This window comes from Perissodus microlepis, chromosome 7, assembly GCF_051167445.1.
Source record: "Perissodus microlepis isolate ML-2025 ecotype Zambia chromosome 7, ASM5116744v1, whole genome shotgun sequence".
NCBI classification, from domain to species: Eukaryota; Metazoa; Chordata; class Actinopteri; order Cichliformes; family Cichlidae; genus Perissodus; species Perissodus microlepis.
In genome coordinates this window covers 16,812,154-16,825,431 of record NC_140467.1, presented here as the reverse complement: position 1 = coordinate 16,825,431, position 13,278 = coordinate 16,812,154, and the positions used below count along the sequence as shown (strand labels likewise).

Here is a 13,278-nt window from a genome sequence, read left to right as displayed (position 1 = left end):
CCACGCACGGGGCGATCCGCGGTAGCTCGTTAACGGAGATTTGGCGCCAGAGACTGCCGCGTTATGGCGTTAATGTCATTTTAACGAGATTAACGCTGACAGCACTAGCGGGAACACAACGAATATGACTCCACATTTACGCCGACATCACCCTAGTGCAAAGACAAGTGCAAGCAGACAAAAACAACAAGCACGCATGCTACAAACTTTACCCCAGTCATTTAGACAGCCGTTAGCACATGATTCTCCTTATGGGGACCTGATATGTTTAATATGCTGCTGAGAGTATACCCCAGAAGAAGCGTATAGTATAGCTTTTATTTTGGAAAGAGCCATTTCTCTGTAATAAACTCTCGTTTCCAAAGATGAGTGATTTCTCGATCAGATTTTTTATTTTTTTTTTATAATTTTTTTGTTGCAGCAACATTAAAATTAAAAACTGTACTTTTGAGTTAAAATATATATTTATAATTTTAATAAATGACAAATTAAAAAGGCATGAACATTTTTTTGTATCGAAAAAATATCGAACCGTGACACCAAAGTATCGAACCGAACCAAACCATGAATTTTGTGTATCGTTGCACCCCTAGTTAATAAGCGCTGCATGTGTGATAATGTTTGGTGCAACATTCCATTCAGATTGACTCACATGTTAAGGAGGAGATAGGACACATACACATACGCTACGATCATCATAGTAAAATGATTTTGAGAAAGATGTGTAGAGCCCAGAGAGTCACAGTCCACATGCTCTGATTCTTTAGCTCATGTGAAATCAAATTTGAAACAAGCGAGAACTGCCTGTGGTATAGGGACACAGAGACAAAGAGAAGGTTGTTTCCTTTTTAGACAGGTCATTTTCAGACCTGCTGTTTTCTGTCTACTTTGCTTTCTTTCCAACACAGCAGATTGCACAGCCACATGCTGCCCTCAGAGGCACACGACTGCCAGCTTTGGCCTATCAGATATAGCCTACGTATCTTTTTTTTGTCATCTTTTTGCCATCCTTTGAATTTATTGCTACGCTGTAACTACTTAAACCTGTTAAGATTTCTCTGCTGCATTACAACAAAATCCACCTTAACTGGATTGATTAAAATTATATTTTTATAAAAACAATTTCTTGAAGCACACATGACTGCCAGCATCGTTAGTTTTCATAATGTCCTTTGGAGCTGGCATTTAGCAGCTCGTTCACACTTTGTCATTCTTGCTCTTCATTCATGGACACACTGACAATCCAGTTTTGACAAGTGTGCTACTATGCGTGCTGCCAGCCACCTGTATGATTTTTATCCTTTACGCTTTGTAGCTGGAACCGCTTGTCAAAGTGTGCATGAGACACTATTTACTGACAAACTGCTACTGCCAAATGAATCCCCGACAACCAGGTTTTTACGCAGCAGTACTCGAAAGGTGAAGGGCATGCGAGTAAATGAAAAGCTAAATGGCAAAGACCTTTTGAATGTTGCATTACAGTTTGGAAAGAAACTTGTCAGGGAGCAACTGCTCAGCTAAATGCAGCATATCACCAGTGTCAAGTCTGATTTCTGTCATTCAAATTAATTCAATAAAAAAAACAATGACTTGTCCATATGTTTTCATCAAAACAGACATAATATGATACCTCAGAGGTTGTTTGTCTTACTATTTCCTTTGAGTTTAATGTGCTACATACCCGAACGGCTGCATGAAAGGACCAGGAGATGGAGCAGCAGGGTGAGGTGCAACATGATGTTGAATTGAGGACCACCTGGTGGGGTTAGAGCCAGAAGCTCAGCTGATGGAACATTAGCAGGACTGCTTGTTTTTCCTAAAAGAGATAAAGAAGAAAAGGAAAAAAAGCAGAAAATTTGACAGTTAGAAACATCAATTTTGTAGCCAGTACAAAGTTCACAGATAGATTATAAAAACAACCTCTGGCCCTGAGTTTTTCAGTATTAATTACTATGGCAAAATAATGACTAACAAAACGTAATCTGCTAAAGACGGTCGAGATAATGAGACAGGAAAACAAGTATAACTAAGAACAAGGCCAAGAAGAGAGTCAGCTACCAAAGTAAATAAGGAACTAACTGAGAGGATGACAAATGAACACAGAAGTAACCATACAGTATAAAATATCAGTGGGAAAACTATCACAAATCACGGAGTATCTACAACTCAAACACAACAAGAGCTAAAAGGCTCAAAATGCAAGAGACAAAAGTTTAAAACCATAAGTGAATAAACAAAAATAAACTAAGAAAATGGATCCATATGAGAAAACACCTGAAGATCTGAATAAAAGACACTGAAACATGACATAGGAGGTGACAGGGGAGGATAAATGACACAGAACGAAAGGGGGAAAAATAACTAGGCACAAAAAATAAGAACATTTCTGTTTGGTCAATAATTTCTTTGTGCTAACAAAGCTTCTTGGCAATCAATGTTGTACAGTTGGAAAGCTTTTTCATTTCAACAGGCACTGGAAAGAAATGTAAAAGTGTTTAAAGACAAGAAACAGGAGATTATTAAAAACAGACAACTCCACTACAAGCTCTACAACATTGAAGAAATGCACAAAGAGCTGCAGTTCAAGATTCAAGACACGGAGAAAACAATGAAGGCTTGCAAATAATACTTGACGAAGCACTGCACAGAAATGCAGGAATGCTTTAAGCGAAGCAGAAACAGGAGGCAATGCACACAGAAATGCAGAGCAAGCTCCAAGACGTGGATAAAAAGCATCAAGCGCTGCAAGTAATGTTTGATGACACGCTGGCAAGGAATCCCAAAATGCTTAAAGAGAAAGAGCAACAGGAAGAAATGCAGAGGGCGATCCAACTTATTCTCCAAGACTTGGAGAACAAAAACACTTTTTTATAATGAAGTCAAGGAAAAAACCATGGAGCCCAGGAAAATAAAAGGAAAGAAGAAAAGGAGGAACTGGGAAAATATGCAGAGATGCAGTGTAGGATCCAAGAAATCGTGGGGAAAAAACACAACAGCTCCAAGTACTCTAGCTTAAAGTACAGGAACGATTCAAGAAATGTAGAAGAGAAATCAGGAGTTACAACACAGCACAGTATAACAGAAGAAGACACACAAGCATGAGGCAAAGAAAATTCAGGAGGCGAAATACAAAGAACTGAAACAAAGCCAGATTTGAAGAACTGGACAAAAGGTTCAAGAAATTCAAGGAGCTGAACACAGAAACAATCGTTTAAGTAAAAAAATAAAACCCCGACAGCTCCAGGAACAGTTTCTGAAAAAGAAGAAAAAAGTGCTTCAGGTTTTTCCAGAAGAAGACCTCTGCTGCTTCATCACATAATCGTGAACAAAAGCTGCCTTCTCTTCCTCCACCTTTTTCCCCATCTCCTTTTTTCACCCCTCCTCTCTCCCTCCATTACCCTCTCTGCCTTTCTCACCTACCTCCACAACCCTCTCCCTCCCTTCTTCACCCTTTTCCCTCTCTCCCCCTCAACCCCCTACCGGTTGCGGTAGATGGCCTGGTACTGATGGAGGTTTCTTTCCTCCTCACCATTGCCCATCACCTAGTGCATGCTCATAACGGATTTCTGGGGTTTTCATTCCTCTGTCTCTTTCCTCCTTTCTATCCCTTTCTTTTTACCTATTTTTTCCCTTATACTTTTCCTTTACACCACACTTTTTTCCTCTCTTCCTTTCCACTATCACTCCCAACCTGTTTCTTCACTCCTGAGAACACAGGGTAAGGTAACAGGGGGATAATAAACACAATCAATCATAAAAACATCATACTCTAGAAGTATCTGTCATGGTTTCCTGATCCTCCTGGTTTGACGCATCCTTTTCTCTCTATCACTCTCTATGCTCTCTCTCTCCCTATCCTCTGAGTCTGTGTGTGTGTGTGTTTATTATTATTTTTCATTTTTATTATTCAAAGCGTAGTCTTCTTATCACAGCATTACAGTGTCTCTAACGTGGAAACAGAATCACGATCAACTTGTGTCACAGCACATAACAAGTTTAACCAGCCATTTGTCACCACTACGTGGACCATGACAGTGAAAATTCATCTTCACCACGTCTCTGATACCCATCAGCCTCAAAGGCGTCGGATCCTTGAAAGGTTGACACCTGATGATTGGCATTTGGACAATTTCCTGAAGGAACCCTGAGCGCTGGTTAATTTGAGCAGGCGTCTCGTCTCTCACTCACTACCCCTAAAATCTTAACGCCACGCCACCAGCTCTCAGCCTCATTCCCAGTAACACAATATGAAAAGCAACAGCTGTGTGTTTGTGTCTGTGTGAGGGAACACAAAGAGAGCTTTGACAGAGATAAGAAGCGGAGGAGAGATCACATAAAGGTGGAAAATATTTGGCGTGAAATTGTTAATTCAGTATCTTTATTTACTTAAGGGTGTAGAATCAGGTCACACTGGAAATGGTTCATGTGTTTAGAAGAAATTTAAATTGTACTGCCCACAAAACGAACCCACAGGGAAAGAAAAAAACATTTTTTACATCTTTTGACATTTTGAGAGCCACAGAGTAATAATACAGAGAAAATTCTCCAATTTACTCCACAGTTTTGTCTGTCAATCAACCCAAACCTGGAGGCCTCGCCTACACTTATATATTAATTTTCTGGTGTTACAGCACTGAGCATCAGCTCAATACCAGCAGACCTGTCTGAGGTCATTCTGGTTTGGTGAGTGTTGATTAGAGTATAATTGAACATGAGGCAGACACTATTGATTCTTTGTGAACAGCCTGAGGTGTCAGCTGGCAGAGACTCAGAGGTGTGACAGAGTGCTGATATCTCAATCCTATATCAGCACTCGCCAGACAAATGGAGTCTTATTACAGAAAAACGGATTATGACAGAAGAGAGTGCATGTAATATGGCAGCTTTGCATGACACAAACAAAGCTGGACTTACTGTATGACTAAACGTTTTAATACGCCGACGCACACAAAAATGAGCCGCGCCATAAACAGGCAGACGCACTGTAAACCATACCATGTGCACGGTATGCTGGGACATGATGTCCGAGCTGCACAGCTCCTCAAAAGCCGCAGAGAAGGGATTTCATCTTTACGCTGGATTGTATCCTAGCAACACTTTTCAAAAGCACCAGTTTCTGTGCTGTGGGGGGTCTTTTGTGACCGGCAATCAAACAACGCAAACACTCATTTTAATCTAGAACAACACCGCTGTTGTGGAACGAAGACCTGGGGTGCTCTGCTCATGTATTGAAGACATTCATCTCTTAATGTCAGGGAAAGGCTGAAAACCCGCCGTTTACTAGAACTCAACCTCTCCTCTCTCCACTTTGCAGCTATACTGCTACTGTAGATAGCTGTAACTCATTAATCATAAATGTTCCTAATAGATGCACTTAAGAGATTAGGGGATACCACGAAAAGCCTTTTTATAGCATTCAAGTACAAAGTGAAAGAAGAAGAAGAATCCCATCTACCTCATTAAGAAATGTTACTTGAGTGAAAAACTGTAAAAACACATAAGACTGGTTCAACACGGCAAAGCAGCAGACTCTGAAAACAATATTCGGGCCTCCTTCTCTTTTATCTTATTTCAGCAGCCTGAATGCACTTGATGAGCGCTCCAGTCATCACTGTAAATCACAGGACCCCGGACATCTTCCCCATAAATCATACTTTGGACGTGGCCAGAGCTGCTAACTGTTACTGCTGCAACCAGTGTTGCTTTGCTTTATGAATTTCAAGCACATTCTCTCTCCTTGCTCCTCTTAGGATTCCGAACCTCATTCCACCAAAATCGAATTTTGTCAAGTTACAGTCTTCTTAAGGGCAGATTCTGGGATTTTTTGCTCCAGTCCAATGGCCAATACTGTCATTTGCTCTTTTTATCACAACCCCACAATTCCCTAAGGGTGCTACTGAAGTGGAAGTCAGTGAAACCCCTCCTTTTCTGTGTTTAGCCTGATGTGAGTTGCATAATTGAGTAACTTTTTTTTCTCCTTTTTTTAATACTCAGGCGGCCACAGTGAAGTAGGGAGGAGAAATGGACATGGTTACTTTGTGCTCTAAAAAGTAACCATGTGGTAGACTTCAAAAACAAGCTCAAATACCATCCACCACCACCCACCCCAGAATACCGCCTCAACCCCCCACCACTCCTTACACATACAATCATAATCACCACCACAATCAGTCATTAACATCAGATTTGCAGTAATCCTACAAGAGGAAGCTAAGACGAGGTTAACTCTGGATTGGTCTTAATCAGTTTGAGAGGGGAAAATGAGCACTGCTTAGACACAGCATCATCTTCTGCAGCATCCCAGTCATGCCTTATTTCACAAGAAAAAAAAAAACATGTCCTAAATCTAGTAAAGACAAACAGACAAATAAGTGATTGATTGAGGATATAATTAAAAAAACAGCTAAATAGAAGATAATTAAATTTATTAGTGCATGTCCTTCAATGTGAGACACTGCTGCTTGTCTGTTCAGTTTTTGGTCGTCCGTGTGCACCCAGAAAGCAGGTTTGTAGTAGGAGGTATGTAGGAGTCCATGCCCTGAACTTCCAAATATATTCTGTGGTTTTGGGCACCAAGACACCAGCAGAAGTTTCTTAATCATCTGTCTTTAGGGGTGTTTCTTATAGAATTAGGACAACTATAGTTTTATTTCACTACCTAATGATCGTGATGTGCTGTAAATCAGTGTAAGAAATTTAAAACATGATTAGTTGCTTCATTGCCAAACGTAAGATGACAATATTTACGTAACTCTCTTCAGCTGCCACACAAAATGAGAATTCACACAGACAGCTTGGAGAACCTGCAAACTCCACACAGAAAAGGCCAAATGGTAGATTTAAACCCAGGGCCTTCTTACTGTAAGGGTAATAAAATTTCCTGTCAGTCAGCTTTTTATTTATTCAAAATAAGATAAAAAAAAAAAGAGAGAGAGAGAGAGTTAAGTCAGTTTTCCTTTTAGTTATTTCCTTTTAATTGCTTGGGAACTGCATTTGGGAACTGTGTGTGCAAGTGTTGGTGCAAATGGCAATGTCAGGCAATAATGTACCTTGATGCCAAGCACAAACGTTGAATGGTTTAGTATTTAACAACAACAAAATTTCAACAACTTTTGTTTTTAATCATGTCATGTAATTTCAGACAGAATGCTCATAACTGTTTTCCCCATATCTGCTTTATATTAGGGGTTTAAAGATATCAGATAGATAGATAGATAGATAGATAGATAGATAGATAGATAGATAGATAGATAGATAGATAGATAGATAGATAGATAGATAGATAGATAGATAGATAGATAGATAGATAGATAGATAGATAGATAGATAGATAGATAGATAGATAGAGTAAAATGTCATCACAGAATAAAGTCATTAAAGGAGAGGAATTATGATGACATAGTGTGACATTGGGTCTGACATCATCTCTGAGAGGCAGCTGTGTCTTTGTCTGCTTTAAGGGGCACTGCTGTTTAGTCTCTTTAGCTCAATTCCAGAGTCCATGGAGATGTGTGTTTTTCTATTTTAGTTTAATGAAGTCATGGGGTTAGGATCAGAGGTTTTATACATACACATACAAAATTACATTTACTTTTACTGGTGGCCCACTTAAATAAATGAATAAATGTTTTCCCATCAAAATTCAGACAAGAAAGAGAAAGCAAGAAAGACAAGAACATCATTTCATCTTTTCATCCCTGGTAAGATCATAAAATCTTGAGCAAAATCACACGCCAGCTGTAGTCCATTTATTTGTTATGCTGAATCGGTACAATTTCACCACAGACCAGCGATGATGCATTAGTCTAGCCAATGAATTATTTATGACGAAATCATTGATTTAGATTTCAACTAAGCCATAGACAGCCCATTTGTCTCGTCAACCCCGACACAGAAAGACGCACTTCATATATTGTATCTGTGTGGAAAATAGGACCTTGGCTACAGGTAAAGATGTTCCTGTCTCTGAGGTGCCTAACAAAATGATTCAGTTAAGTACAGCACACAGACAAGGGCTATCCGAGCCTATTATACAGCAGATAAAACAGTAAGCCCCAAGGCGCACACACAACTACACCTGCAGAAGAAGGGAAAAAAAGCTGCTATCTCTGTGTTTTGTGAAGCATGGACCCCCTGTTGTTAAGCAGGAAATGGTTCGGCACTTGATGGAAAAAATAACTTTATTTTTCAGATTGTAACAGCTTGATTTCTCCTACAGCCAGAATAGAGACTCCTTCCTTTCAGCAGTGTAGGAGTGTAAAGAGCAAGGACGTCTAAAAGCTTCTTTTCAGCAGCTGACACCATGTTTACCTTGTCCCTGCGTTTTAGCAATTAAGCTAACAATGTGCGTTAACTGTTTGTCTGATTATTCACTGATAAAGAAAATGATGCATTCAGATTCAACATCATCTAATTATGAACAACAGTACAGCCCGAAGGGTGTTCTTTTTGCAAGTTTGAAATCATATTTCCATTAAATTTAGTGTACGTGTGTGAGAGACAGACAGACAGAGAGAGAGCACTCTAAATAATGTTATTTTAGCATGTCCATCGTCAGCCTCAGAATAATGTAATCCAGCTTCAGATGATCCGGTTATGACTGGCTCTCTTGTCTGTCCTCTTGCTTTCGCGCTCTCTCGCCCCACAGAATCTGTCATGCTAATGTAAACTATTTATCTTAACCCCTGCAGTCAACACAATGTCCCCCAACACCACTACCTCCTCCAACCCCCCTTTGGCCACACAGGCTCAGCAACCTCAGCTGACCTGAATATCAATGACTACAGTCTTGAACCCACGAACACTGGAGCTGGCCCGCTGTATGAACTGCATTAACCTCAAATTAAGGAGCGTCTGTAAATTCATGCAGAACCAAGAACCAGAAAATGGAAGGGAAAAGTGACTCGAGTCATTAGAACAATAACAACTTTTATTTTTGATGAAGCAGCTGTCACTGACAGACCACTCGTACTTAGCAGCCAGCATCTAATGCTGCTCCTGAACGGTGAAACCATGAACCCACAACCTCACAGTGACTTGCTTTTTCTGACCTTCTTCTATTTTTGAAAGATGACATCCAGCAGGGGGAAAGAAGACACAGTGAAAACTATTACAAAAAAAAGTATGGTGTCGTATTTGTTAGTCGCCTTCATATAACATAACAGAATATGAATGAATGAATAAGATTGACATCTCCTGCCTGGCACTTAGACGTCACCATCACCCTTTGCAAAAACAAAAAAACTTTGGAGATTATTTTTATGTTAATGTAATTAACTGTGATCCAGAAGAGCAATGACCTATCAATGCAACAGCCACGGCAGAGTGTGATTCGTCCCTCGGTACAGTAGGGTAATGCACGGGGTGAAAGCTTTCAGATGTGTCTTTCCAAGTATGGAAAGTGTGCCACATCATGTATGATAAATTATGTCAAGAAAGGCAAAAGGTCAGAGGAGACGTGCTTTCCATCAAGAAAAGAGTGCTCCACTTAATTACTTCATGCCACATCTGTCCAATAAAGATGTTGGCTAAGCTGTTTCTATGGGAGAGCGCTGACATTCTTTACAAGCTACATGTCTCGGTCCCCATTTACTAATGGAAATATACTGCAGTAAATAACTGTAATTACCTGGCCACAGAGTGTTACTTACACTTGATAAGGAAGCGGTATCCTAAAGTATATGAAGAAAAACAATCAATGCCTTCAAATTGCACAAAGAGAAGTCTCAGAGGATTTTTCTTTTCTTCATTGGCTATAGACAATAAATGGTTATAGAACAATAAGAAGATTATTTTAAGTTCTCATTCATCCTCTTATTAGAATGTGTGGGTCTAACATTAGACCAGAGATTAACCAGACAAAGGGAATGTTTAAATATAATCATTAAATAAGCCACAAATACCCCGCTTAATTGCATTATAGTGAAGACAAGCAGGGGGTTACCTATTAGTGGAAACCCATCAGCACTCTGTAAGAGTTGTAAAAGACATACAGAAAAACAATTAGGGCATAGTGTGTGTGTGTGTGTGTGTGTGTGTGTGTGTGTGTGTGTGTGTGTGTGTGTGTGTGTGTGTGTGTGTGTGTGTGTGTGTGTGTGAGAGTGTGACTTTGCTCAGTGCTTACCTTGCTGCCGAGTGCTATCATGCCAGTGGCTATGTGACGAGATGAGCTACTTAGCGGCCCATGTCCCCATCCCCTCCAACATGCCTGCCAAGTGTCCTAAATACTCTGCTCTATTGTCTGCCTCAGAAACAAGCAATCCTGCTGGATGGAAGCACTCTCTCTCCAAGGTGCAAAGGAGGAGGGAGGGACGATAAGAAAAGAAAAGGCCAATTCCCCGAGCAGGACAGGGAGCCATGCAAATGGGACGCCAATGAGAAGAAGCCTCCCCGCAGTGAGAACGCTTCACAGAGGGGTCTTCTCTTCTCACTGAGGCCTGGCTGTGGTTTAATCTCTTAAGCCCTCTGGTCCCACTCACAGATACGTGTTGAAACACCCACACACAGACACAGAGAAATACAAATTGATACAACATTCACTCCTCGACTTTGCTCCATCATTAGCCTGGCAGGAAGCCACACATATCATCAGCGCTGTCATAATCACCCCCTCTTTACTGTCAGAGAGAAAGTAAAGGTAGAAAAGAAATCAATAAAACACAGGCTTCACTCAGAGACGCAGGACCAGCACAGTGGAGATAAGACATGAAGGTGTGTTGTTGCATGTTTGCTTTAAACTTGATGTAATTCTCCCAATCCAAAGCGGATTTCTAATATATATATTTATATATGTAGCAGAATGGCAACAACAATTTGGCTATTCTTTGAATTCTTTGAACTAATCTCCACACGTTAAAAAGAAAACACAAGAAAGCAATCACTTGGGAAAGAAGGATTAAGTGTTCTTAGCTTTCTTTTACCTACACTAGCCACAAGATTAATTCTTACTTATAATTCCTCCAGTTGGTAAAGTTATTAAGCATTGCACAAATGTAAACTGGGAGTCATCTGACCCCCAAAATGTAAAACTATGAATAAATGATTGAACCTGTCACTGTGCTTTATCTTTCAAACTGATCTTTACAAACCAGATGTAATATATATACATTATAAGTAAAATCATTATCTGATGTTATCTGATGTGTGTTTACTTTGGAAACAGATATAAAAAGGACATCGTGATTATACACTAGGAATGTGGAACCTGTGTATCATTTTAAATCGTCTTATATTTGTGAAAAATAACGGCAATGGAGAAGTAAAGCTGGATGTATAACTGCTGGATAAACCGAACATATCTATATCTATCTATACATTTCTCTTACTGTAAATACTAACCGCTTTATTATGTCCTTAGTACATAAAAATGTCTGCACTTTTCTCCTGTAACTAAAATAATAACTTTAAAAGTTTAGGGACCACTTTACCGCGTCCTGGAGGGGAAAGAAAGAAAAGCTAAAATAAGTAATGTGCCTTTTGCAAACCTCTTCAGTGGAGCTACTCATGAGCAAACTGCAAAAGGATGATATATTATTCAGCTCTTCCCAGCTGTGAGTTTTTCACTCAGCCTGTGGGGGGTATAAGGTTTTTAAGTGCAATCTATTCTATTTAGGGGACAGGAGGCAGCAAACGCTCACACACTGCCTTTGGGTTGCAGTAACCAGGAAGATGCTGAGCAAGTGTTACAGAGCAGGGATTTGGTCGAGGGGATACCAGAAGGTTTAAGAAAGGTTTAGCCTTGCGAGGCTCACATAATAAATTCATCTGAGGAAGCTTTCAGTCTGTATCACCACAGCAACTAGATACATTGTATGAAAATGCTAAAAGGAAAAAAATAAAGCTTTGCAGTGGGACAACAAAACTCTGAGTAATGGACTGATTAACCTTATTGAATTTCATTAAAATCACACAGAGGCCTCGAATCTTTCAATATGCTATAAGTCACCTTAAATATGGGGTTCATTAAACTTTCATAGGTTATTATGGAAAATAAGAGAGCAAGCAACAGGAGAAACGTATTTTAGTGTTGGAAATGCACTTACAGTAGAATGTACCCAATGAAATCAGGTATCGATGGTACAAATGTCTGCACTAATCCTTCAAGTCATCATAGCAAATGGAGCGGTTCAAGAGAGCTCCAGATGATGCTTGAGACCAAACCCAGTCTAATGACATCCATTAAGATGAAGCAGACGGTCCCTGAAAAAGTCAGGAGAATTGTGCAAAGAGGTGTAAAGTACACCTTCTTACTTTTAGCAAGCACTCTACATCTGGTCTTAAATCATGAGCTCCCTGACTAATCAAAACCAATGCAAATCTCTCAGAAGGAGAGCATGTGGAGCAGAGCACAGAATGCAGTGGCAAAGCATAAGCCTTGTGTCTGGCTGGATTCTGCTTTTTCTTTCAGCATGATTTACCCAAGACTTCTGACTCAGCAGAACCCCGCTGGTGACGGGAATAAAAGAGGATCATTCCCCACCTTCTGTACATGTTATTAGAGATGCAGTATATTCAGTTTATGCCATTTAACAACACTACTGTGACCAGAATGGACAAATTTGCGCATTTACGGGTATTTGTGTCTACATTTGTTTAGGTAGATATATTTCTCAGATATCGGATGGTTTGCTGTGCATTATTTTCAGAAAACCTGGCAGCTAATTGGACAACTAATAGTGCAACGTTACTCCCTCCTGAATAGATTAGGGAGGGGGTAATGTTGCATTCCTCATATCATCTTCCTTTTTGTGACCTATTATTAGTTTTTTACTATTGCAGAACATACTGTTGAGTGATTGCTGTGGCAGTTTAAAACACAAAGATTAAAATGCTTTAAGAGCCACACACACAATTTACACACAATGACTGAAGCCTGAAAAAACAAATAACAGATTTTCTTGTGTACGGAAAGCTTAAACAGTAAAATCCAATATCACACTTCATGCACATGAAGGTGGCTTTCTTTTGAATAAATCAAACTGATTCTAATGTGTGATCATCAGCAGTGAAATTAAAAATCATCTGCCGCAATTAGTAGTTATCTGCACTTTATGATCAGCAGATCATGCACACTGGATATTTGTGCAAATCAATAAATCACTCAACTCTACTATCTTAAAATAATATGTTGATAACATCCACTAGATTAAAGTATTTTGCACTGGGGGACGACATCCAGCTGTCATAAAAGTCACTGCCCTGATTTATCCATCTCTATGAACATGTTTGATGGTTTGATGTGGTGATGCATGCCAGCAACACAATGAGCAGAATGGACGC

General features: G+C 39.8%; 1 protein-coding gene across 2 annotated transcripts in view; it reads right to left on the bottom strand.

Moving 5' to 3' along the window:
- The window catches only part of cntn1a (contactin 1a), a 60,562-nt gene that overhangs the window by 27,458 nt on the left and 19,826 nt on the right, over positions 1-13,278 (bottom strand). Inside the window, exons 1-2 of one of the 2 annotated variants that reach the window (XM_084933885.1) lie at positions 10,124-10,221; positions 1,682-1,816 (exon numbers count right to left, since the gene is read on the bottom strand). In XM_084933885.1, the coding sequence (XP_084790011.1) occupies positions 1,682-1,736 (55 nt within the window). In that variant the 5' untranslated portion in view covers positions 1,737-1,816; positions 10,124-10,221. Of the gene's footprint in view, positions 1-1,681; positions 1,817-10,123; positions 10,222-13,278 lie in introns of those variants that run through there. The other variant, XM_084933884.1, reaches the window with a different exon arrangement.